We start from the raw sequence: 26,692 nt of genomic DNA, 5'->3' as shown, positions 1-26,692 counted from the left end.
TCAGGACGGAGGATTTATTTATTTATTTATTTATTTGGTCTCGTTGAGTCCGGGTGAGAGAACAACGTACGACGTAAGTGAGAACAGGAACGAACTTGTTCCGCGTTCGTTAAAAAGCATCGCGCGCTTATTAATAAAATTTAAAAAAAAACTGTCCTTGACTGCAAGTTTCCGTTGTGTAGAAGAGAAGAGAGAAAGAAAAAAAAAAAACATGTCCGGACGCAAAGGAATACTTTCCGTCTTGTGTTATCCGACGTGATGAGAAACATTACATAAGTTCGCCCACGTTCAAGATACTTTCACGTGATATATTTTTGCTCTGTTTAACCAAAGTGTTCCTTTAAAAACAACAGCGATTACAGCAGTTTAACCGCATTAACCAGCTTTTTAAGCCCTTTTCCCACTCGGAGTGACGCTGGAGAGAATGCTCTCAGGGAAACTATGATGCATAATCATCGACGCGAAAATCCTTACAGCCGCAACGACAACGACGCTGCAACTATGCCGGGCCTCGCCGAGCTCGGCTCTCGTAAAGAATAAATAAATAATAAAAAAGCAGGCAGAACGAAGGAAGCGAGGAGTTGTTAGAGCGCGACCCCCTACTACTAAATCAGTCCCCGCTCTGCACCGAGACCCAATTAAGACAATTAAGTGCTGCTGGGAGAGTCGGTCCTGGAGGCTGTTAAAACTCAACAACGCTGTTTACACGAGAGGATTTTTACGATGTTGACTCATCTGTGGACGAGAACCGCAACTCCCAGCATGCTTCGGGGCGCCAAGGAATCCCGCGGAACTCGGAAAAGCTATAACTCAACCCGACCCCTCCCCCACATGCGTAGGACGCAATGAGGCCACCTCTAACGCGAGGCCGACTCGCGCGAGCAAGTCAGCGATTGCGTTTTGATTATTTTTGTGAACGAGTTCGAATCGAAGCCCGAAAACCCGACGCTTCGTGATGTCTCCGTGGTGCTCGTAAATTTGTCGGATTTCTCGTAAAAAAATAATTAAGTACGGTAGGATGTTATTACACCAGAACCGTTATAATGAGTTGGGTTTTTTTTTTTTTTTTTTTTTTTTTACCAGAGTATATTTAGGGGTTTATATTAGATCATGTTGCATGATGAGAAAATCAGAAATATACAGGGTTGGTTTTTTTTTTTTTTTTTACAGTTTAAAAAAGAAAGAAAGAAATGTCTTGTTCTGGGTGTTTATTTTATGTCGTCAGGTTTTTCGTTAAACGCGAGATGTTAAACACGTCTTTGTGTTTCACGGATCATGGCCGTAACGTGATTAAGTGCTACACCTCTTACGATTGTATTTATTTATTTATTTTTTGCATTTTGCTAATATTACAGGCCTCGTTTATTAGAGTGTTTACGGTAGACCTGCTACTCCAGCACTTACAGTCAGGTTGTAATAAGGTACACGTTTTAATAAAAGTTTTGTTTTGAGTGTTTACGTTACGTCCTCAAGGGTGTTTCAGCTAGCGAGCTGAAAAACAAAACCAAACAAAACAGAATAAAACCCCTAAAGATGTAAAAGTTTGACATCAAACATATATCAATTTAAAGGGCACCTATTGGGGTGTTTCGGATATTCCCGTTCATGTAGCGTGTCATATACGGAGCTGTTTGTGAATGCAAAAAGTCTGCAAAGTTTCACGACGAACGTGGTTATCGACTCCCAAAAGAAGGAATCGATTCTGAACGGCTGAATCGAGTCGTTAGTGATTCCAGACTTTACTTCCTGTACTAACCTACGTAGGTTCGTAACAAAAAACCCCCGCCTCTGATCTCCATCGGCTGCTCGCCGACAGCGGTAGACCAATCAGAACAGAGAATGCTCTCTGAAAGGAGGAGTTTAGAACGAATCATTTAGAATGAATCATTTAATGAGTCGTTTGTGACACTGGGGGTAAAAAGGTAACGCTGCAGTTGAAATGATGAGCACGTTAAAGTGTTTTTTGACCTCGGATGCGTGTGAATCTCTCGTACGTGAGCTTTAAAACAAAATTCGGCACGTTTCAAATCCATCACAGGTGCGCTTTAAGATAAGGGGTCAATGGTATGTCATAATAAAAAGCGCTGCAATGTGAATTAAAACATTAAAACACCTGAGAGAGAAAAAAGCATGGGTAATAAGTTCTTCTTGGAGTTTTGGAGATCACACGACTACCGACGTTTTTACTTTGGAAAGATTCGGAAAGTCTAAACTGATGTTTTAACGTGTCTGGAAAGACAAAACAAACAAACAAACAAACAAACAAAAAACATTAGCCTAGTATTTACGGCCCTTTTTTTTCCCTCTTCGCTGCAGAAAATCTTTCTAATAAAGGAAAAATGATGTAATATCTATCATTACGGGATTGTTACGTAACGGATATAAGACCTTTAAAGGGATTTTTAGGCATATTTACTCATTTCAAGTTGAACACAGTTCGATCCAGACTTATTCTAGCGCCAGATCGTCTCTCCTTCCTAGTATGAAACGCTTAGACGGAGCGAACGGAACAAGTAGATCGAAGGGAAAAAGGAAACCGTGTACGTGTTATATTTGGCCAAACTATTCTTCATCCTGTCTCCGAGCCCTAAAGCCACCGAAGGTAGATTTTATCGAATCATGAGAGCGGATAAACGTTGATTAAAACCGTGCACGCCTGATGGACTGGGAATGAAATTCAGCTGACCAGTTTAGATCTGCGATTATGATGGTTATGTATTTGATTTCCTGGGCTAACACGAAAATGTGCATTAAATTGAAATTGTTTTCTTGTCTCTCTCTCTCTCTCTCTCTCTCTCTTTGTGTGTGTGTGTGTGTGTGTAGGAATGCCATCTGTCTGCGACGACTGCCCGACATCAATCCGCCCTTTGACAAGACAAAAGGTTCATGAACTCGGCTCACACGCAGACACACGGACACTCGGACACACGGCATGCGCAAACTGAATTAAATCGGCGCTAAAGGAAATGGCTCGTGGAGGAAGGCATGACTGCCGCGAGAATAATAGCCGTCCTTCATCGGCTCGTCTCGCGCACACACAGGCTGAGATTGTGCCCAGAAGTTGCTGAGTACATCATAAACATGAGAACCGGCCTGTGCTCGCCGTGTGTGTGAACGCGTAATCGAATCAGGGACGAGCCGTGGCCTGATTCTGTCCGACGTACACCGTGTAGCGTAACGCCGTCGTTCACGATTCACGCTTTTACCACGACAGCCACTCTGAGGGACATAAAAAAACGTCCCCGCTGTTCCTCGTGACTCACTTTAAAGGCACGCGGACGTGTTTCCAGGTATAACATACGCACCAGTGCTGCGTTCGCTGTCCTTATGAGTGCTAATGACGCCACTTTGACGTGTCTTTTCTTTACTCTGTCAGAGCACGTGAAGCTCATAATAGTCTACTTGAAGTGCACTTTTACAGCTACAGGCCTGAAGGACTGTTAAGTTCTGTGGTACTCGAGTGAGCTTTGAACACTCACGCAACGTTTTGGGGTGAAAACAGCGAGCGGCGTTAGCGACAAGCTAACCGGCTAACGTTAGCGATAACGCTAATGTCGGCGATTACCTCCTCCAAACGGCGATGGAAATGGTTGACGGTTTCACCAAGTACCGTGTCTGTAAAGCTAATGCGGCTTTAAGCTCATTAAGAAGTCGAGAAGAGGAACTTTACGCTCTGTAAACGGGGAAGGAACTGCTAGCGGGTGAAATTTCGAGATGAGGCGGGCGTTTTTTGTGGTTTTTACGGGTCGTAGCCGGGGAATTATAAGTTGCGGCTACACGTCGAACGCAGCATAAAGCTACAAAAGGTGTTCGCTTGACGTTACCACCCCACCGAGGAGGAACGGTACGCTTTAGTACCTTTTAGTACCGAATAAACGATGACTGCCCGACGGTGAGACGCACATTTTTTTGTTTCCTGAAATTTATACACCGTTCATTTTTATTCACAGGCTTCGAAGGGTTCAAATAAACCGTGTGAAAAATTTTTTCAAAGCAACAAAACAGTAAAAAAAAAAAAAAAGAAGAAGAAGAAGAAGAAGAAGAAGAGGTCAAGAGTACAAACAGGGATTATACTGTATTTTTAGATACAAGTGGCGTGAGCAGGTCCTTAAGCACCCCCGAGCCACCAGGGGGCCCTGTAAGAATGCAGGACACTCACACACACTCGTTCACAAAGCGACGCTAGACGAAGGCTCGCTGTTGGTACACGTGATACACCATTTCCATGGTTACAGCGATGTCAAACGATAAATTTGCGTAACTTTTGTGTGGAAAACCCTCTGGTCGTCTCAATGGTGAAATTTGGTCAATAAATGATAAATGCGGTCGATAACAGCTTAGAAAAATGACAATTATTGTTTTTATAGATTAGATAGATTAGATAGATAGATACACAGCCTAAACAGGAATTTTATTGAAAACTTTATTGGAAATTGCAACCGTTTCCTTTAGAGCATTCTAAATACGGTATTATTACGAACCATTACGAAGATTATTATTTATTATAATATATATATATATATATTTTTTTTTTTTAAATGATTATTATTTATTTAAAATGATTCTTCAGAAATGTCAGTACATTCGCTGCATGCTTACAATGACGACTTTCTTTACTGAAAGCACGGCATTGTCGAATGCTGCAATCCGATTGGTCGGAACGTGTCGATTCATTTTCCATATCGGAATTTTCCACGCCGAAAATGAATCGCGAGGAACCGGAACGTCCTACGGCATTGAGTTGATCTCTGAAGCGTAATGACTGATTGTATATGACGTATACTCCATACGGTGATTTCCGCCGATCTTCATGCGTGATACCAGTGCTGTTTATTTCTTTTCGAAGTGAAATCGACTGTACTCGACGTGGTAATGATTTACTTCTCGCCCGCTGGAAATGCCGAGCGATAATTGAATCCGGGACACGACGCCTCCTCGGTGGCCGCCGAGCTCCAGAGTTAATTCCAGGCTCCTGGTCGTGGCATTCGAGACGCGAGCCGAGAGCGAGAGCGTGCCGCGAGAGTTAAACACACTGTCTGCGCTGTAAAGGGCTTTAATTGGATCACTCAGACGCCTTTGCCAGCAGAGGCCATTTGAGATGATTGCGAACATGTGTGCGCCGTTTAAAGAGGTGTAAACGCTCGGCACCGGAGAACCTCGCGCCGCGCCTTCGCCATCGTTCCGCGACGCTCGCGTCGACGTAGAGGACGGCTACGCTGTCAGTTCTGTCTTTCCTTATAATTGTGAGCTGCCTGAATTGTACAAAGTGAACAAACACACACACACACACACACACTCACATATGAGAGCACAAGAATGATTGTGTTTTGCGTTTCATGGGAAGACTGAGGTTTCTTTATGCCACAGAAGATAGGGCCCTTCTTAGTTCTATGTCACTCTAGGGCAACGTTCTGACCCACACACACACACACACTCACACACACACTAGCACTCATACATCACTCCAGGGCCTGGGGGCAACCAGCGGTGAAAGTGGACACCCTGAAATACCGCAGCACGTTCACGGTAATCCAACACTGGGGGGAAAGCAGAGTGTGAGAGAGCCTCTCTAATTTTACTGCCCTCCTCCCCTAATGTGCACACACACACTCATACACACACACACACACGCTGCTCTCAAATTTAAAGCTCTTCAAAACCTCTAATTCTTCTGCTGCATAAGAGATCAACTAGACTAAAATGATTGTTCTTTTGTAAAATAATTCATCCTCTCCCAATTTGGAACTCCAGTTGGACGCTCAGGGATTGGGCCTAAACATCACGAAGCATCACATTGTTATCCTTTTATAGTTTGCATGAAATCATGCCACTGATATTAACCGATTACAAACCCAGACGGTTGATTTCAAACACCGATTCTCACCCGACCCGAAGGAATGTGCTTACTTTTATGAAGATTACACAACTGCATTTTCCTCCAGCGCATTGACCCGTTCGGACAATGAACAATCGGACGGTTTTTTTTTTTTCTTTTCTTTTTCGTGAGCCCATGCCCCCTCCCCCGCCAGTTGCGACGCTAATCACGTTATCGGTTATCTAATTTTCCGGACTGTAAAGCCGTGGTGCTCAGCGGTAATGTTTCTGTGCTAGTAAACATGTTGGATGTTTTCATGTCCGAATCACAGGAGCGTCTGGGAATTTTAACCCGTTAAAATTATCCGTCATAATAAATTGGTTTATAGGTTGAAATGGCATTAAGCACGGGGGGGGGGGGGGGGGGGGCGGGGGGGGCGGCGACGACGACGACGACAAAAAGCGTAATGTTGTGGACGAGTTCATGTTCCCGCTTACGCTACAGCAGCTATAAACAGCCGTCCCCTCAGCAGCCTCTCTTCCACTCTCGCTCAATGAAGACAAGTCTTACCTTTGTTTATATTTAGCACAGTTACAGACCACAGGTGTGACCATCAGGTAACAAATAATACAAATAATCAACAAATAGAACGATAAAAGAGCACAACAGTGAACAGTATTAAAACTCGAAACCGCAAATGAAAAGTCGTCAAAACAGATGATGTGATACTACAGACCTTAAAAAGACTCAAATACCTGGAGAATAAATGCATTTTTAAACAGGTTTTTAAAACGGTTCAAGGAAATGAAGTTTAAGATCAAGTGAATAAAGTTTAAGATCAAGTGAATAAAGTTTAAGATCAAGTGAATAAAGTTTAAGATCAAGTGAATAAAGTTCAAGATCAAGTGAATAAAGTTCAAGATCAAGTGAATAAAGTTCAAGATCAAGTGAATAAAGTTATTATGTTTTAGGTTAATGTGAATAAAGTTTAAGTTAATGTGTATAAAGATTAAGTTAATGTGAATAAAGTTTAAGTTCAAGTTTAAGAAAGTTTAACTTAATGTAATAAAGTTTAAATTAAAGTTAATGTGAGTAAAGTTAAAGTTTAATTTAATGTGAATAAAGTTAAAGTTAATGTGAATAAAGTTAAAGTTAAAGTTAATGTGAATAGTTAAAGTTAAAGTTAATGTGAATAAAGTTAAAGTTAATGTGAATAAAGTTAAAGTTAAAGTTAATGTGAATAAAGTTAAAGTTAAAGTTAATGTGAATAAAGTTTAAGTTAAAGTTAATGTGAATAAAGTTTAAGTTAAAGTTAATGTGAATAAAGTTTAAGTTAATGTGAATAAAGTTAAAGTTAAAGTTAATGTGAATAAAGTTTAAGTTAAAGTGAATAAAGTTTAAGTTAAAGTTAATGTGAATAAAGTTAAAGTTAAAGTTAAGGTGAATAAAGTTTAAGTTAATGTGAATAAAGTTTAAGTTAATGTGAATAGTTTAAGTTAAAGTTAATGTGAATAAAGTTAAAGTTAAAGTTAAGGTGAATAAAGTTTAAGTTAATGTGAATAAAGTTTAAGTTAATGTGAATAGTTTAAGTTAAAGTTAATGTGAATAAAGTTAAAGTTAAAGTTAAGGTGAATAAAGTTTAAGTTAAAGTGAATAAAGTTAAAGTTAAAGTTAATGTGAATAAAGTTAAAGTTAAAGTGAATAAAGTTAAAGTTAAAGTTAATGTGAATAAAGTTAAAGTTAAAGTTAATGTGAATAAAGTTAAAGTTAAAGTTAATGTGAATAAAGTTTAAGTTAAAGTTAATGTGAATAAAGTTAAAGTTAAAGTTAATGTGAATAAAGTTAAAGTTAAAGTTAATGTGAATAAAGTTAAAGTTAAAGTGAATAAAGTTAAAGTTAAAGTTAATGTGAATAAAGTTAAAGTTAAAGTTAATGTGAATAAAGTTTAAGTTAAAGTTAATGTGAATAAAGTTAAAGTTAAAGTTAATGTGAATAAAGTTAAAGTTAATGTGAATAAAGTTTAAGTTTAAGTTAATGTGAATAGTTTAAGTTAAAGTTAATGTGAATAAAGTTTAAGTTAACGTTAATATGAAGAAAGTTTAAGTTAAAGTTAATATGAAGAAAGTTTAAGTTAAAGTTAATATGAATAAAGTTTAAGTTTAAGTTAATGTGAATAAAGTTAAAGTTAAAGTTAATATGAATAAAGTTTAAGTTTAAGTTAATATGAATAAAGTTTAAGTTAAAGTTAATATGAAGAAAGTTTAAGTTAACGTTAATATGAATAAGGTTAAGTTAAGGTTTAAGTGAATAAAGTTTAAGTTAATAACGTTTTATATGAAGTTTGTAAAGTTTAGGGTAAACTTAACGACGCTTAAGTTAAATTGAATAGAGCGTAGATTAAAGTTCAGCGTGAGTTAAAGTTGGTAACCTGTAAGTGTAAGTTAATAAAGTTTCATTTAAAGTTAATAAAGTGTGAGTTAGTAAATAAAGTAAGTTCATTAAAGTTAAGGTTAATAATGGTCAAGTTTAAGTCAAAGTTAATACAGCTTACGTTAAAGGTGATAAAGTTCATGTTAAAGTTAAAGAAGTTTACAAGTTAATAAAGTGTGAGTTTACGCGTAAGTTACAATTAATAAAGTTTGGGTTAAAGTTAATAAAGTTGAAGTTAATAAAGTTAACGTTAATAAAGTTGAAGTTAATTTAATACACTTTAAGTTAAAGTTAATAAAGTTTATGTTAAAGTTAATAATAAAAGTAAAAAAAAAAAACGAGCCGTTGCTATGGAAACGATAATATAATAGAGTGAGTGCATTAATATGAACGTGTGATTTGTAGCTGCTCTAATGTCAGAGCAGAAAATTAACAACAGCACTGAGGTATTCATTTAACAGTGAGCTCAATGATGTTCCTATATCTTATATATATATATATATATATATATATAAAATCTTCATCTCAAGGCCCTTTGTGTAACCAAATCTGTTTGCCTGAGAATAAAGTCAAACATCATCAGAGAGCTGTGTTTTTGAATTGTATTATATCCCTGCTGATCGTTGTATGTTTGTATTACGGCTCCACACCGTGCCTGTAGTAGCGGCACTCGGAGTGGGCACGGTGCCCACGCGAGCTCCCTGCTTCCCCAGGCCTCGTCCGCAGGACAGTGCAGTCATTGAAATCTCAGGGTCGAATCTCTTCCCCCTTCCTTCCCAACAATAGCATATTATCTCCAGGAATCTCTAGGTCTTCCAAAAGAGAGGGGGGAAAAAAAAAGAAGACGAAGAAGAAGAAAACGCTCCTTTTCTCAGCGTCATGCTGATGAGAGGCTCCACCAACCTGACACTGAAGCGAGCCATTTAAGAGCAGCGAACAGTGGCGGCCATTCATGAAGGCGAGCAGAATGGACTCTCTCTCTCTCTCTCTCTCTCTCTCTCTCTCTCTCTTCCTGGCCTTGTTTAAGGCGTAGAAAGGGAAGCTCATGAGAAGCACGCACCGAGACACAAGGGCCACGCAGAAACCCGAGCAGCCAGCTGACTCGCACATGAATAGGGCGAGCACAATGCCGGAGCACTCGCCAGCACAATCAGGCCTGCTTTACTGCCTGCTCCACGTCGATAAATAGATAATGAAATGGAGAGAGAACGCAGCGTCGCCGCTATCTCATACACACACTCACACACACACACACACACAAACCTGATTCTGAAAATGTGCTGATTTGACCTCTCAAATTGCGCTCCTTGTGAATTCCATATAAATGCGCTGATCAGGCTGAGGAGTTAACATGTCAGCTGAATCGCAGCGGAGTGGAAGATTCAATTGTTCCTTTGAAAAAAACAAAAAAAAAACAGAGGTCCTTATAGTGCAATATCGAGGCAAACACAAGAGAAGTCATTCTTTTTCCTTTAACATAACAGGCATGTTGTTTCACCTCAGGCCAGCGTGTCTCCCGAACTCTCCGCTCTCGGTAAGCGGTAAACAATGATCCTGTCCTGTCGTTAGCAGAGAAGAGACGGGAATGAAAGCGCCCGAAGTCGGGCTCACTCAGGATCGATCAAGAGGCCTCTTTACGTTCCTCAGCACTCAAAAACCTGCTCCTCTTAAATCAGTGAAAGGAAGCATGGAGAGGGTTTTCGAAACGCACAATGCTGTCCACTAAAGCGAGCGAGTAATAAACGTGTGTCAGAAACGTTCCTTTCTTGTACTCGGAGCTTGGATTTCGGCAACGAGCGGCGTCCGAACCCATAATTTCTCCTACGCGAGTCAGCAAAGTGATAAATCCAAGCCATCGACTGAAACGATTCCTCTGACCGATCCCGTGGTGCACGTGGTGCAACGTTTCTTCAGTTCCGCTCACAACTCTACTTCCTAAACGCAAATAAACTTAGAAGCATGTATAATCACTATCCTGTTATATACAACCTCTGATTAGAGACATTATGAGGAAAAATAAAGCCTGGAAGGACGCGGCAGAGCTCGTCGGTACCTCCGGTTAGCGTACGCAGCTAGCTAGTACAGTCAGCTTGCTGGATTTGCTAATTTGCCAACAACGCTAATTATTTAACTTGCGTTTAACTATTTAGCATTAGAATCTGTACATAGCTACTAACATTTCTAGCATTTATGAACTGTAAAAAAAACAAACAAACAAACAAAAAACGCTGCACAGGCCACGCCCACAAGCAGCAACAGTAGCGGTCACGTACAGGAAAGAACAGCTTCGCTGTAAACAGCGCGTGATCACTGATTTGTAACACAGTCTGGAGATATCGTTTCATTTCTGTCTTTACTTTTCATCTGGCGTTCCATCAGCTGTAGCAGTTGAAACGACTCTAGAGGTCATTCACAAACTTTTTACTTAAAAAAAGCAAAAACCGAAACAAAACAAAACTGCGACATGCACGTTTTACTTGTTATAACTATTCTAAGAATGGTTTTCCTTCATGTATCATTGATCAATTCTTTCTTTTATTTTTATGCTGTTCTCTTTATTCGTTTGAATATACGCTTTCGTATTATTATCGTCCTTGCAATGATATAAAAATGAGTAATAAAAAAAGTATTATTATTTATTTATTTTAATTTTTTTTTAAAAAACGTACGTTCAGTTCTGTACAAGTCTGCGTCGTAAAGTCATCGACCTAATGGTCCTTTTTTACATTTGAGCTTTTTATTTTTTTATTTGACTTGATCTCTTTCAAAGTCTTCTTCTTCCTATTATTATTATTATTATTATTATTATTATTATTATTATTATGAGCAGTAGTAGTACTAGTAATAGTACAAATACGGGAAAATAAATAAATAATTAAATAAAAACACTTTTCAATATAATATATTAGTCAAAAGCATTAATAGTAACAATAACAGATTTTACTGCCTCTTCTTCTTCTTCTTCTTCTTCTTCTTCCTTCTCTTCTTCTTCTTCTTCTTCTTAACCATTTCAAGTTCAGGTACATAATCCTCTACCAGAGCTCAGTCATTCTTACCTGTTTTATAATAATAATAATAATAATAATAATAATAATAATAATAATAATAATAAGAGGAAGAACAACAACAACTACAACAACAACAACTTTGTCTAGAAGCGTCAACTCTTCTAAAACATTTTTAAAGAATTTATAGTTATTATTTTTTTTTTTTTACTTTATTCGTTTTTTTTAACCTTTCTTTGCATTTTCAAAATATTATTTCTCTTTTTTCAGACCGAGCTCTGCGGCTCATTTGCCCAAATCTGAAATTTCTCTCTCTTTTATTTTTTATTTATTTACTTGTTATTCAAGTACAATACTTAGGCTATGAAATAATGGCCCCTTAATGTAGTACACTGAATGTCCAGTAGGGAGCTGTCTGAGGTTCACGCTCTGTCTCCAGGAGCTAAACAGTATGTCAAAATTGTGCAAACTGTGTCCTCTCCCTGTGGTAACAACGGCAAGCAGTGTGTTTGCGGTTTGGGACCGCGGCCATGTTTTGCCCTTTAAAAGAAACACGAGGGCGCCATCTAGTGGAGTAGATCGACTAGCTTCAAAAGATCATGTTTCTGGCTACACGATGACTAAATTCGCATTAAACTAAATAACAAACTTATAATAATAATAATCATCATCATAATAATAATCATAATTATAATAATATTCAGTTACACGAGTGAAATCAATAAAACAAACCAACGAAACGGAAACTCCCCCCCCCCGTTTTTTTTTTTTTTTTTGGTCAAACTGATTCTTCATTCAAACACTTCCGGGTTTGTGGAGTCAGAGAACTGCATTTCCCATAAGTCTGAAATCTCGCGAACGGAATAACGGAGGGCCTTGTTGTCGCGTAGTAACGCGAGAGTAGCTCATTGCTCGCTAGGCAAAGCTGTCAGTGAGTGTTTGAGAAGGGGGTTAAGAATTACCCAAATCGTTCTCTGTCGATATTGTGAAACTGCGTAAATGTTACGACCTGTGCTCTCGTAGAGGTGTTTGTACAGCCAGGGGAAGCATAATAACGCTTTAATAAGCCGAATTGCGGCGGAGAAACCGAGTGTTATCCAGCTAGCTAACAATAATAATAATAAATAAAAAAAACCAGGCAAATGGCGTTGAAAAGGATCCAGAAGGTGAGTAGCTGATGCTCATGGCCGGCATTGTGAAGTTTTTAGTCTGGATTTCCCCCCACAAAATGTTTAAAATATTATATATACAATTTAAAAAAAAAATACAATTTATTCCCACATTTATTATTTGTTTTCAATGTATACAAATACAAAATGTTTTGTCATGAATGCATACGGAACACACATATTTCCCCCCACCCCCAATGCTGATTATATTTTCTCAGTGTGATTATATGAAAAAATATGTGAAGTCATCCATAATGTACATCAGGGTCGTTTTGATCATCATAATCGGTGTGTTATTGTCCATAGGTTACCGAGTGACGGGAATATTTATCGGGTTGTTTTTGTTTTTTTGTTTTTTTTTTACACACACACACACCGCACGATTGTGATTGCTTTTATACACTTTTACAGATGATTCAGTTATCTGTCGGTTTAATCCGTTTAAAAGAAACGAGAGCAATTTTTTAAAAAAAATTATTATTAATAATAATACTACTAATAAAAATCCTTTGCTGTAGTCTGTGCTAGTGAATGGGAGTGAGTGGGGTGTGCGCATGCGCACTGAGCTCCTGCGCTCAATGTCGACACGGCCATATAAGGCTGTACAAATAGGGCCAGTGGGACAGCGAGGGTATTTTTAACAGATTCACCACACTGTCCACATCACCTCACACCTCAATCACACAAATCCCTAACATTCACATCTTATTTAACACACTACTGATTTCAAATCAGTAAACACAAATGAATATGAAGCTCTACAGCACGAAGTATATCAGATCTCATTAAGCTGAAAATCTGCCCAGTGTCTTCTATTAATACAGTATATTATCTTTATTATGACATTTTAAATCATGTATAATGTCCTATATAAATGTTTCTATTCTGTCGTAGCAGTATTGGGATAAATTTGGCGTACGTACTAGCGCTACTGCGACTTCTCAACAAAACCGCCTTGTTATAGGAAACCGTCAAAAACAAACCCTGTAAACGGTTTCATACGAGTCGTCCAGGAGTCGTTTTTGTACGGATTATCAAAATCTTTCAGTAAAACATTCAAAATACGAGCAACTGGCGACGTTTTTCACGTGTGCAGCTGCTTATTTGTACCCGGGGTTAAGCTGAAATATATTCGCTATTTGTTTATATAAATGTATAATGTGGTGCATATCGTTGTCATTATTTCTATTGTTTAAAATCCAGGGATAGCAGGGACGTCGCAGAAACCCGTATTGTCACAACAGAGGTTGAGGAGTTAAATAACTCGATGGATTTAGAATATTTTAAAGTCATTCAGTGGGAAATGTAATACTTTCAGAAATATTTCAAATGAATCGTAATCATTTTAAAAGTTCTTTTCATTAGAAGGCTTTTTCCTCTCTGTCTTTCTGTCTATCTGTCTGTCTATCTGTCTTTCTGTCTATCTGTCTGTCTTTCTGTCTATCTGTCTGTCTTTCTGTCTATCTGTCTGTCTATCTGTCTTTCTATCTGTCTGTCTGACTGCCTCTGTCAGTCTGTCTATCTGTCTATCTATCTATCGCTGATCTTTCTCGCTCTCTGTCTGTCTGACTGTCTATCTGTCTGTCTATCTCTCTGTTTGTTGACCTCTCTCTCTGTCTATCAATCTATCTGTCTATCTATCTATCGCTGATTTTTCTCACTCTCTGTCTGTCTGTCTGTCTGTCTGTCTTTCTATCTATCTGTCTGTCTGTCTATCTGTCTTTCTATCTATCTATCTATTTATCTGTCTGTCTATCTATCTATCTATCTGTCTATCTGTCTGTCTTTCTATCTATCTGTCTATCTATCTATCTATTTATCTATCTGTCTGTCTGTCTATCTATCTATCTATCTATCTGTCTATCTGTCTGTCTTTCTATCTATCTGTCTGTCTATCTGTCTTTCTATCTATCTATCTATTTATCTGTCTGTCTATCTATCTGTCTATCTGTCTGTCTTTCTATCTATCTGTCTGTCTATCTATTTATCTATCTATCTGTCTGTCTGTCTATCTATCTATCTATCTATCTATCTATCTGTCTGTCTGTCTGTCTCTGTCTGTTTGTTGACCTCTCTCTCTCTCTGTCTATCTATTTGTCTGTCTGTCTTATTTTTCTTATTGATCTTTAGTTTAAAAAAAATCACAAAAACGCTCCGCTCTCATGGATGTCAGACGATTGCAAACACAACACAGGTTTATCAAAAAAAAAAATCATTAAATATCTGTTAAATATAGGTGTGCAACAATTATTGGCACCCCTATGAACTCGTATGAGAAAAATATATTTGAAGTATGTTCCCATTGATATTTTACTTTTTTTTTTTTAGTACACCTGGGTGACTAGGAACAGGAAATTGTTGTACCATGACTTCCTGTTTCACAGGGGTAACACACAGGCCAAATTCCCTTAGTCATTCATAACAATTGGTAAGAGCAAGGAATATCGCTGTGTCGTGCGGCAAAAGGTTGTTGAGCTTCACAATATGGGGCGTGTCTATAAGAAAATAGCACAAGCGTTGAAAACGCCCATTTCACCATCAGGGTAATAATTAAGAAGTTCCAGTCGACTGGAAATGTTATGAATCGACCTGGAATTGGTCGCGTGTCTGTATCGTCTCCACGCACTGTGAAGAGGACGGTTCGAGTGGATAAAACATCTCCAAGGATCACAGCTGGAGAACTGCAGATGTTAGTCGTGTCTCGGGGTCAGAACGTCTCCAAAACTACAATCTGAAGTCACCGACATCACCACAAGCTGTTCGGAAGGGTTTCAAGAAAAAAGCCTCTACTCTCATCCAAAAACAAACTCGAGCGTCTTCAGTGTGCAGACACGACTGGAACTTCAAATGGGATCGGGTTCTACGGTCAAAATCAAGGTCCTGCCATGACCATCCCAGTCCCCTGACCTGAACCCATAGAAACCCTGTGTGGTGAACTGAAGAGGAGAGTCCACCAGCGTGGACCTCGAAACGTGAAGGATCTGGAGAGGTTCTGTACGGAGGAACGGTCTCAGATCCCTCGCCATGTATTCTCCAACCTCATCGGGCGTTATAGGAGAAGACTCCGAGCTGATATCTTGCCAAAGAGAGCTAGCTCAAAGTGTGACTAAAAAGGTGCCAATAATTGTTGCACACCTATATTTAACAAAGTTTTTTTTTTTTGGATAAACCCATGTTGTTTGCAATTGTTTGATATCCATGAGAGCAGAGTGTGTTTGTGAATTTTTGAATCAAACGGTTAAACAATAGAGACGATTTTTCACAGCCTTCTTTGCTGATATTTACCAAGGGTGCCAATATTAGCGGAGGACACTGTATCTATCTATCTATCTATCTATCTATCTATCTGTCTGTCTATCTATTTACCTCTCTTGTCTGTCTATGTATATCTATCTCTCTGTCTGCCTATCCCTCAATATTTCTCTCTCTTTGTCTTTGTCTTTCTCCGTATCTTCCTGTCTATCTGCCTTTTTTCTGCCTTTCTCGATGTCTGTCAATCTCTCTCTCTCTCAATCTATCCATCTCTCTGTTTGCTATCACTCAGCGTTACTCACTCTCTATGTGTTCGTGTCTCTTCTGTCTGTATATATATCTAGCTGTCTGTCTGCCTGTCTCTGTCATTTTGTCTTTCTCTCTAGCTACCTGTCTATCTGCCTTTCCGTCTGTCTGATCTATCCATCCATCCATCCAATCAACGGCACCCCTAGAAGTTCATATGAACACGATGTAACTGAAGCACGTCCCCGTTCATATTCCAGCTCGTTTCCGTTCACCCGTGTGTTCAGGGACTCTTACGCGGTCACTCGCGACTTCCTGTTTCACAGGCGTACGAAGACGAGATGGGGTGCCAATAGTTGTGTCTCATCCGTTACGATGAGTTGTAGTTTTTTTCTTAGAATAAATGCACTGTATTGCAGCTAAAGGTCACGTGTTCGTATTATTTATGTGAGTGCGAGATTGAGCTAATTAACCGCAAAGCCCCCCCCCCCCCCCCACCCGTCTTTACCAAGGGTGCCAACAATCTTCCAGCTGATTCACGGCTTGAGGAATAAGTGGAAAAGTTATTTGGAGGTTGTTTGTTAGAGGTATATTTAGAACTCGTTTGCGTAATAATTTCATTTAGAAACAGCATGGAACTCGTGTTCCGTAAACAGGCAGTGCTTTGAGAACTATATAAACCGGTTCTCTGAACATGGTGTTTATTTTTTTTTTCTTGCGGCACATTTCGCGGGATTACATTTTCTCCGGCGCTGGAGTTGTGGTCGTATTAAATTAGCGTGTATAACTCCTGAAGGTGATTTTGTTCATGGGGTTTATTTTTAGCGGCGCACACTCACCCACACGCGCTCTTTCGGTTTCTAAATTTACTCCGGATTCTTGGCACAGAGGAGTTGTTGGCTGAAACGTGTCGAGTAATCCGAGATCCCGTTCTTGAAGGTTCTGGTCATGCCCGAACGCGCTGATTGAGACGCTGTGATTTTTGTCCACAGGAGCTGACGGATCTACAGAGGGATCCTCCAGCCCAGTGTTCAGCCGGACCAGTGGGAGAAGACTGTGAGCAGTCAATTCATCAATGCGTCTTTATATGAATGACTTCATTCGAATGTGAAGCATGCAGTCTTATTAAACGCGACGGATGTAAAGTGTGTAGAAGTTGTAATCGGTGTTTTCTGTTGTTTTCAGTGTTTCACTGGCAGGCTACGATAATGGGGCCGGTGAGTTCGTATTTTTCTTTTCATGGCTTTTCTCAATTTTTGACTAAATGTACATTTTATATTTTTATATTTTGACGTATGCCAAAATGCACATAAACATTATTTTATAATTAAACCTCCTTTTTGTAGTGGTTTATTGGTCTAATACAAGAACAGACCTAATATTCTATTGCTGAAGTGGATGTGTGCAGAGGCCACGCCTCCTTCACTGTGACTAAAAGGCACACAGGCCACGCCTCCTTCACTGTGACTAACAGACACACAGGCCACACCTCCTTCACTGTGACTAAAAGGCACACAGGCCACACCTCCTTCACTGTGACTAAAAGGCACACAGGCCACACCTCCTTCACTGTGACTAAAAGGCACACAGGCCACGCCTCCTTCACTGTGACTAAAAGGCACCCAGGCCACGCCTCCTTCACTCTGACTAACAGACACACAGGCCACGCCTCCTTCACTGTGACTAAAAGGCACACAGGCCACACTTCCTTTACTGTGACTAAAAGGCACACAGGCCACACCTCCTTCACTCTGACTAACAGACACACAGGTCACGCCTCCTTCACTCTGACCGACAGACACACAGGCCACACCTCCTTCACTCTGACTCAGACACACAGGCCACACCTCCTTCACTCTGACGCTCAGACACACAGGCCACACCTCCTTCACTCTGACACACAGGCCACACCTCCTTCACTCTGACTCATAGACACACAGGCCACACCTCCTTCACTCTGACTCACAGACACACAGGCCACACCTCCTTCACTCTGACTCACAGGCCACACCTCCTTCACTCTGACTCACAGACACACAGGCCACACCTCCTTCACTCTGACTAACAGACACACAGGCCACACCTCCTTCACTCTGACTAACAGACACACAGGCCACACCTCCTTCGCTGTGACTAAAATAAACAGGCCGTGCCTCCATTAATGTGACTAACATACAGAGGCCACACCTCCTTTAATATGACTGACAGACAGAGGCCACGCCTCCTTCACTGTGCCTGACCCACACAGGCCACGCCTCCTTCACTGGAACAGTGCTGTGTTTTTGTTACTGCAGTGACTGACATCACAGTATTTAAACCTGTGCTGGTAGATTTCATGTGTTTTTTGTTCTCTCTCAGAATGACAGTCCTTACCAAGGCGGCGTCTTCTTCCTCACCATCCACTTCCCTACAGACTACCCCTTTAAACCTCCCAAGGTTAGTGGTGTAACATCTCAGCCGGTGTGGTCTGAACTGCTCGTTAAGACGGAACCAAACAAGCTCTTGAACGGCGTCCATCGCGCTCTGAGTTTTTGCCTGCGTTTCCTTCTCAGGTCGCGTTCACGACGAAAATCTACCATCCCAACATCAACAGTAACGGCAGCATCTGCCTCGACATCCTGCGCTCGCAGTGGTCTCCTGCACTCACCGTATCGAAAGGTAAGCGTTTGCTCCACAACTATCGGCACCCTTCGTTAAAACCCTATAAACCACTGATTCCAAAATATCATTTTTTCGGACCGGAGTTTGAGCTTATATAAGTGCCATGATGTTAACGTTGTTCCTGCCTTGCAGTCCTGCTCTCCATCTGTTCCCTGTTATGTGACCCGAACCCTGATGACCCTCTAGTGCCCGAGATCGCGCACACGTACAAAGCCGACAGAGAAAAGTGAGTGAGACGTGGACAACATGTCCCACGTTTACTCCACAGTGCTGTGTGTGCTGAATGCGTTTAAATACGTCACGTAAGACGCACGTGAGTCGATATGTACATACGGTTGTGCTCATAAGTTTACGTACACCTTGCAGAATCTTAACGTTAATTATTTAACAACAAAAAGAAGAGGGATCACTATACAACACGTTATATTAAGAGCCAGGGGGGTGTAAACTTTTGAACAGGATGATCGGTGTAAATTATTTTGTTTAAATGTCTCCTTTTTTTTTTTCTTCATTTAGTACCGCCCGTCCAAAGCTACATAAGATATTTACAGGTTTCCCAGAAGACAAATTAATAGCAATTTCCACCGATCATCCTGTTCAAAAGTTTACACCCCCCTGCTCTTAGCGAATTGTATTGCGTTCTTGAGCATCATCGAATGTTTATCTTTTGTAACAGTTGTGTACGAGTCCCTCGGTTGCCTTCAGATGGATGAGAAAATTTTAAAACTTTAAAAAAAAATAAAATAAATTATTTAGTACTGCAATGTTTTTGTCCTTTTTAATAATTTTTTAATTTACTTATTTATTTATTTTTAAAAAAAATAAACATTAATAACATTTTTGCAGATTCTGCAAGGCGTCTGCAAACTTATGAACTCGACTGTATATCCAGAACGCTTCCGGCTGCGAAGCGAATCACAGCTTCATACCGGCGCGCTCGTTCTAATACGTTATCGTTACCGTAGTAACAGCTCGTTCGCCGGGACTTGTACGGCGGACGCTCCACTAACAAGATTAATCATAATAATAATCGACGGACGTGCTGTTATTGGAAAATAATCAACTTCCGGGCGGCAACGGTGACTCCGCGTCATCACGGCTGATTATTTTCCTTTCACAGCGAGTGATTTTGAGTGATTTTATATACATTTATATATTTCTCTTCTTGTTTTCCGTCCTCCAGGTACAACAGACTAGCGAGAGAATGGACGCAAAAGTACGCCATGTGAGAGGAGCGCGTACGTCCGCACAGACACGGCACAGCGAGCGAACGCACAGAGGAACCTGTTTTAACTTTTTTAAACACGAGGAGTATGAGCGAGCGAGTGAGTGAGTGTGAGAGAGAGAGATATGGATCGACACCGACGCTTTGGGAGAGAGGAAGGTTGAAAGACGCGAGAACACCACCGCACGCCAGCTGTGCGCCGTTATCTCAGAGCCGCGCCCGGAAATACGCGCAGCCCGGAAAACGCCCGGGACGACCACAAACCCGGGACTTTTCTGACCGTTGCTTTGGTGACATATTGTTTCTCAGTGTCTTCTGTCGCTGGACACCGGAGATGCAGGCGAAAGACTTCGCTCACCTACGCACCGTCTCCGGGGCGTTTTCTGTACATATCGCACGCGTGTGTGTGTGTGTGTGTGTGTGTGTGTGTTTTATTTTTATTTTGTTCTTAACAGTTTACACTCAGGGGCCCGGTACGCTTCATAACCCGTTACAGTATTAACACGACGGTTCCTCTTCTTTATTAAGCGAGATTTTGTTTATCGAATGTTTTTAAAAATAAATAATAAAGCAGTACGTCTGTATTAGAGAACGCAGGACAGGACTCAGGAGTATCCGTGCGTGTCCCATTTAATCCTTCTATGACAAAGGTACCCTGTTTTCGATTTTTATTTTTGCTAGGTAAAACGATAAGACGTTTCAAATTCCTGGCAGTCCGGTGTGTTTACATGCAGTACGGTAATCTGTTCATGGAGAAACTCGGTGTCCTCAGTAAACAGATTTCTTTCTTGATGCACAGTGTCAAAAGTTTTAGAGGTACACGTGCTGAATACTGGGACTGAAATCCAGTTTTCTTTATCACGCGCGTGTTTAATTCAGGAAGAGATCTGATGCCGAGACCCGATGACTTTCGTGAGTGCCGGAATCGGATAACGATGGTATTTAGGCATGTGCCGATAATCGGTTTTGCGATACGTGGTGATATTTAACACGTACGCTTCCGAGGAAAAAAAAATTTGGAAGGCGGTATGAAGGATGTCGATGTCGTTTTGGGTGAAACGTTCGCGAGTTCGAATCCCGAAGGCTTGGGAGGGGTTTACTCTCTCTCGCTACTCTGTCAATCACAGTGATGCAGCCAGTTGTGGGCGTCTGTGAGGACATGTATGGGGAAGAGGGCAGATAGAGCTTGAAAAGATGCGGTTGTTTGGCTCCGTGTGTCTCGGAGGAAGCGCGTGTTAGGCTTCACCCTTCCCGTTTGGTAGCTGTCACATGATGAGGGAAAGCTGGTGGGCAGAAATTGGCAGAAACCGAATTGAAAATGGGGTGTGAGAATTTTCCTCAAATCCGATCATACGTTTTAAAGAGGCAGTATGTAATGTTTAGAGCCCTTAAAGCTACATCAATTTTCCTCAAAACCAATCATGCATTTTAAAGAGGCAGTATGTAATGTTTAGAACCCTTAAAGCTACATCAATTTTCCTCAGAACCAATCATGCATTTTAAAGAGGCAGTATGTAATGTTTAGAGCCCTTAAAGCTACATCAATTTTCCTCAAAACCAATCATGCATTTTAAAGTGGCAGTATGTAATGTTTAGAACCCTTAAAGCTACATCAATTTTCCTCAAAACCAATCATGCATTTTAAAGTGGCAGTATGTAATGTTTAGAACCCTTAAAGCTACATCAATTTTCCTCAAAACCAATCATGCATTTTAAAGAGGCAGTATGTAATGTTTAGAACCCTTAAAGCTACATCAATTTTCCTCAAAACCAATCATGCATTTTAAAGTGGCAGTATGCAATGTTTAGAACCCTTAAAGCTACATCAATTTTCCTCAAAACCAATCATGCATTTTAAAGCAGCATTATGTAATGTTTTAGAGCCCTCTGCTGCCAGTGAGAGGAACACCGACAGACGCTCCGTGCCACCAAACCTACACGCCTTCCGAGTTGCGTTTTAACAATACTTCTGTCCGAACTGATAGGAGCAGATCATTTCTGGGCCAGAAAAACGCAATCCGAAGCTTTAAATGTATCGTCTGTAATTCTTCAAGTGCTCTGCTGTCTCTTTGCAATTTGCAAATCGTAATAATACACACAAGCTTTTATATTCGTTCCTGACCAACTCCCATCTACTAAGCAGCAAGGGGCGGGGCTAAAATTTCCAGGCCAGAAAAACGATACGCCATCGTATTGTGAGCTTGCATGTAAACACACTCCGTGCGAATGTTTAATTTGCGTTAAAGCGACTGTTTGAATGATTCCGGAACGGATTAAACGGGACGCACAGGTTCCGTACGACGCGACACGACCGTATTTCGTCTCGAGTGTGTACGGTAGAAACGTGCGCACGTGAGAAGCGACTCGGTATAACAAGGACAACTTGCGTTTTTATTTCCTGAAGTGGTTTTCTTTGTTTGTTTGTTTTTCCTGTGAATGTTGCCTTTAACCCATATTTCTGATTACAGGGTTAAGAACAGTCGTACAATACCCAAGCCAAGTCCTCATCCTCTCTCGTTCACCACCTCACGCTGATTTTATAGCCCTAAAACCACATATGCATGTTATGGCAGTATATGTTTAAGTGAGTGTTGGGAGTTTTTTGGGAGGGGGTGGGGGGAGGGGGTGGGAGGGAATCAAGGCCAACGTTTGTACGTTTGTCCGTTAAAATTTCAGCACGTTTACTTGTCTAAAAAAAACACTTCTCGGAGCAATACCGTAGCTAAAGCAGGACCGTGAATACACAAACTCCGTTTTCCCCCTTTTTCATGCTAAAGAGCGAAAGTGTTGAATCCGAGCGAGAGCGTAGTAATCTATAGTAAGTAACGTTGTTATACGCTAGCTTAGTCACCGAGCGTGGAGGTTGTAATCGACGTGTGCCGTGCAGCGCGAGATCTCAACCCTGTCAGAAGAGGGCAGATAGAGCTTGAAAAGATGCGGTTGTTTGGCTCCGTGTGTCTCCGAGGAAGCGCGTGTTAGGCTTCACCCTTCCCGCTTGGTTGCTGTCGCATGATGAGGGAAAGCTGGTGGGCAGAAATTCGCCAAAACCGAATTTTGAAATACTGCCGCATTTTAAAGCGGCAGTATGTAATGTTTAGGGCCTATAAAGCGACATAATTTCCCTCCAAACCAATCATACATTTTAAAGCGGCGGTATGTAATCTTTAGAGCCCTTAAAGCGACGTCTTTTTCCTCCAAACCCGATCATACATTTTAAAGTGGCGGTATGTAATACTTAGAGCTCTTAAAGCTATATAATTTTCCTCAAAACCCGATCATACATTTTAAAGCAGCTGTATATAATGTTTAGGGCCCATAAAGCGAGATCTTTTTCTTCCAAACCAATCAGACATTTTAAAGCAGCGGTATGTAATCTTTAGAGCCCTTAAAGCGACGTCTTTTTCCTCCAAACCAATCATACATTTTAAAGCGGCGGTATGTAATCTTTAGAGCCCTTAAAGCGACGTCTTTTCCCTCCAAACCCGATCATACATTTTAAAGCGGCGGTATGTAATACTTAGAGCTCTTAAAGCTATATAATTTTCCTCAAACCCGATCATACGTTTTAAAGCAGCTGTACAAAATATTTAGAGCCCTTAAAGCTACATCAATTTTCCTCAAATCCGATCGTACATTTTAAAGGTGCAGTATGCAATATTTAGAGCCCTTAAAGCTACAACTTTCCTCAGAACCGAGCATACAATTTAAAGCGGCAGTGCGTAACGTCCGGAGCCATTTTTAAACGCTTATTAAACCCGAGGTACCTCAGAAGTCGAAGGTGAACGTCGGTGAGCTGGTTCTCCGGGTTTTAGTCCCACCGTCGAGCTTCCACTCGACTCTCCCGTCGGTCCATGCGCTCTAAGGAAGCGCCCGTTTGTTTTCCCTATTCGGAGAACCCGTACGATTCTGCCACGCTACGTTACGTTTACACGTTGCCTTTGAAAAACACGTCGGTCCGTGCTGAAAACCAGGTGTTTTACCTGTAGCTCAGAACTGTTTGGTGTCGTTCGAGAGAGCCAGTCACGTCAAATCGACTCATTTCTTCGTTTGCCAGGTTAGCCGATGCTCGCCGATGGACTTGAGATCTGCCCCAACAAATCGGTCTGTTCTCCCTGCTTTCTCTCCGAACAACGTTAAGCGACCAGTCAAGCATCGATCATGTCCGGTACGACAGACCGCATCTGCGAATCAGCATGTCTCAGTGACTCGTAGTTGATTTTAGTAAATATATTTGGTTTCATTTGGTGTTTTTGTTTTTCTTGGGTTTTTTTTCTTCTCATCGGATCCAGGAACCGGAATACACGGTGTCTGGGAAGCAAAATGGCAGATTTGGAATCTTTAGGGGCGGGGCGGGGGGAGTTCCCCGCAAAATCGAACACTATGTTGAGAATAGGACACATTCTGTTCTTGATCTCAGGTCCAGATGATGATGATGATGATGATGATGATGATGATCTGGGGTTAAATACCTCGTCGTTACGTGACGACGATCTCCAGACCTTGTGATGTTGGCTGGTCGAGTGCGAAACCGTAAAAGCGATGTTTGATGGTAGTCTGCGGGGGCAAAGCTGAACGCCTTCCACTCCCGAGGCCCGGCGTCGACCGGTTTCGGTTCGACACGTCGACGAAAACGTGGCAGGAAACGCGCCTCTCGTGACGAAGAGAGAACGTCGCGTCGTTCCGTCCATCGCGATTCGAATATTAACGACACGACTAAGAGAACCGATGAGAACGCGGTCTTCGATTTTCTGTGGGTTTGGGGCGTCGACTCTTTCTTTCCCGTAATGAATCCTGCGCGTTTGGGCCGAGCGTAAGTCTAGGAAGCCATATTCAGCGCCCGGCACACCTCGACGGGATTTGTGAATCGATAGACGCTCTTAGGAAAAAAGACGGTTCCTCAGGAGCGCTCTTGGATGTTTAGTTAAGAGTTTGAAGGGGTTTTTTTTTGTGAGAAGGGCGTTTAATGTAAAGTCGTTTCATCCTGTAACGTACTCTATTGGTTTGAGATTAATAACCGGCTCCGAATAAGACTATTCGACTCGATAGCCAAAAGTATGTGGACACCTGACCGTCACACCGTCACTGTACGTGGTTCTTCACCCAACCACAAAGTCGGACACCCACACAGTCGTCGTTCCCATGCTGTAGATTTCCGATTTCCCTTCACCGGAACGCAAACACCGTTCCAGAACGATGACGCCTCTGGGCACTAGGCGAGCTCCATGAAGAACACGCCGTGTGAAGTTTGGAAGAACCCGAGCGTCCTGACCTCGTCACGTAACGCCGGGATGACGTGAAATCGGAGCTTCTCGACATCCCGACGTCGGCGTCCGATCTCACGAACGCTCTCGTAGCTGGATGAACACGCATCCCCACGGCCACGCCCAAGAATCTAATCGGAAACCTTCCCGAGAGAGTGGAGGTTACTATAATGTGATGGTCAGGGGTGCACAAACTTTTTTTTTGATCGTATAGTGTACGTCTAAAACTTCAAAACTGCTCGAGTTTTACACGTGTCCGTATTTAGAGTCCTGGATTTAACCTTTGTATGTTTTGTAAGAGTGTGCCTTCTGAGTTGCTAGTTGATGTTGAAGTTAACTCATTGGTGAACATCCTGTACTTTTTTGTTGTTGTTGTTTTTGTTTGTTTTTTTTGGATTGGTTCTGAATGTATCCTGTAAACGCTGCTTCTGTCTGGATTGTTTTTTGTTTTTTCGTTGTCTCCCCCCCCCAGTTAGTGAACTTGACATTCTGTTCTCACGAGACTGCACGTCGTCATTGCTAGCCCTGGTTCTTATAGTTTGTTGTTGTTGGACGTGTGTGTTTATTTATTTATTTATTTATTCATGTATGTATTTTGCTATTTATTTGTCATCACGATCCACTACTAAACTCCGGACGTGACGTGACGTGCTCCTCTAATCGGCACTGGAACGGATCAGTACGGACCCACTTTGCACTCTTCATACAACCGTATCAGGGATCTTCTTCTCCATGCTCTCGCCTCTCATCATCATCATCATCATCATCGTCGTCGTCGTCATCATCATCATCGTCAGTCAAATCTAGCCGTAACCAACCAACCAGAACTGTACTGTAACACGTTTTGCTTTTTAACCCGCTGAAGACTTTTGGAAGGAGAGTGATGCAGTAAACACACACTCATTTACACACACACACACACACACACACACATACATACACTGAGCCATGCTAACCTCTCCTGGCCAAGCGTTTAACGCCGAACCCTCGTGTTAGCCCGAGAGAAGTTCGCCTCGAGCTCTCAGAACGGCTGAAACTAATCTCGGAGGTGTTCTCATTAGCGAATAAAGCTCCTTTGGGTTTTATACTTTCTCCTGGATTTCATTCGTATGTCGGATGAATGTCCTGGGGCGCGGATCGTCGAAGCTCGGAGCGTTTTCAGCCGTTATATATATATATATATATATATATATATATATATATATATATATATATATATATATATATATATATATATATATATATATATATATATATATATTAAAAAAAAGGAATAGTTTGACGGAAAAATCATCAATAAATACAGAGTGTACACATCTTCCCCAGTAAAAACGTACTGTATGTACAGCATGTTTAATGCCTTCAGACTTTGCACTGAAGTGAGAGTGTGCTAATGCCATTTTACAACTTAAATGACATTTTACAGTTTCTGAAAGATCTGAAAACACAGTGTTGACTTTATTATTATTATTATTATTATATTTAGACCATTCTGAATCTGGGCCTGTTTCTTTTTCTTAAACAACTGACTATTTTTTTTTTCCTTTTCTTTTTCTCTTAATAAATCATTGGTCACTGAGGCTAACATTAGCTTCCTGCTTGTTTCAGCTAGCACGCACAACGACATG

The 26,692-nt window shown here is 41.0% G+C and overlaps 1 protein-coding gene across 2 annotated transcripts; it reads left to right on the top strand.

Annotated features, from left to right (window-relative positions):
• Window positions 1-12,150: 12,150 nt before the first annotated feature.
• On the top strand, window positions 12,151-26,247 carry ube2d4 (ubiquitin-conjugating enzyme E2D 4 (putative)). 2 transcript variants are annotated; one of them, XM_017467823.3, is made up of 7 exons: window positions 12,155-12,416; window positions 16,910-16,973; window positions 17,103-17,134; window positions 18,276-18,353; window positions 18,470-18,575; window positions 18,711-18,804; window positions 19,762-26,247. In XM_017467823.3, exons 1-7 carry the CDS (start codon window positions 12,393-12,395, stop codon window positions 19,805-19,807), a joined length of 444 nt encoding a protein of 147 aa, XP_017323312.1. In that variant the 5' UTR covers window positions 12,155-12,392; the 3' UTR covers window positions 19,808-26,247. The 2 variants fall into 2 exon arrangements, with proteins under 2 accessions (XP_017323313.1, XP_017323312.1); XM_017467824.3 differs by lacking the exon at window positions 18,711-18,804 and having other exon boundaries at window positions 12,151-12,416.
• The last annotated feature ends 445 nt before the right edge of the window (window positions 26,248-26,692 follow it).

Source organism: Ictalurus punctatus, chromosome 5 (assembly GCF_001660625.3).
Source record: "Ictalurus punctatus breed USDA103 chromosome 5, Coco_2.0, whole genome shotgun sequence".
Lineage (NCBI taxonomy): Eukaryota > Metazoa > Chordata > Actinopteri > Siluriformes > Ictaluridae > Ictalurus > Ictalurus punctatus.
This window is presented reverse-complemented; position numbering and strand designations above follow the sequence as displayed.

Coding starts and splice junctions, on each gene's coding strand:
- ube2d4 (XM_017467823.3), top strand. CDS start 12,393: ATGGCGTTGAAAAGGATCCAGAAG. Junction 18,354..18,469: donor ACCCCTTTAAACCTCCCAAG/GTTAGTGGTGTA, acceptor TTTCCTTCTCAG/GTCGCGTTCACGACGAAAAT. Junction 18,805..19,761: donor TACAAAGCCGACAGAGAAAA/GTGAGTGAGACG, acceptor TCCGTCCTCCAG/GTACAACAGACTAGCGAGAG.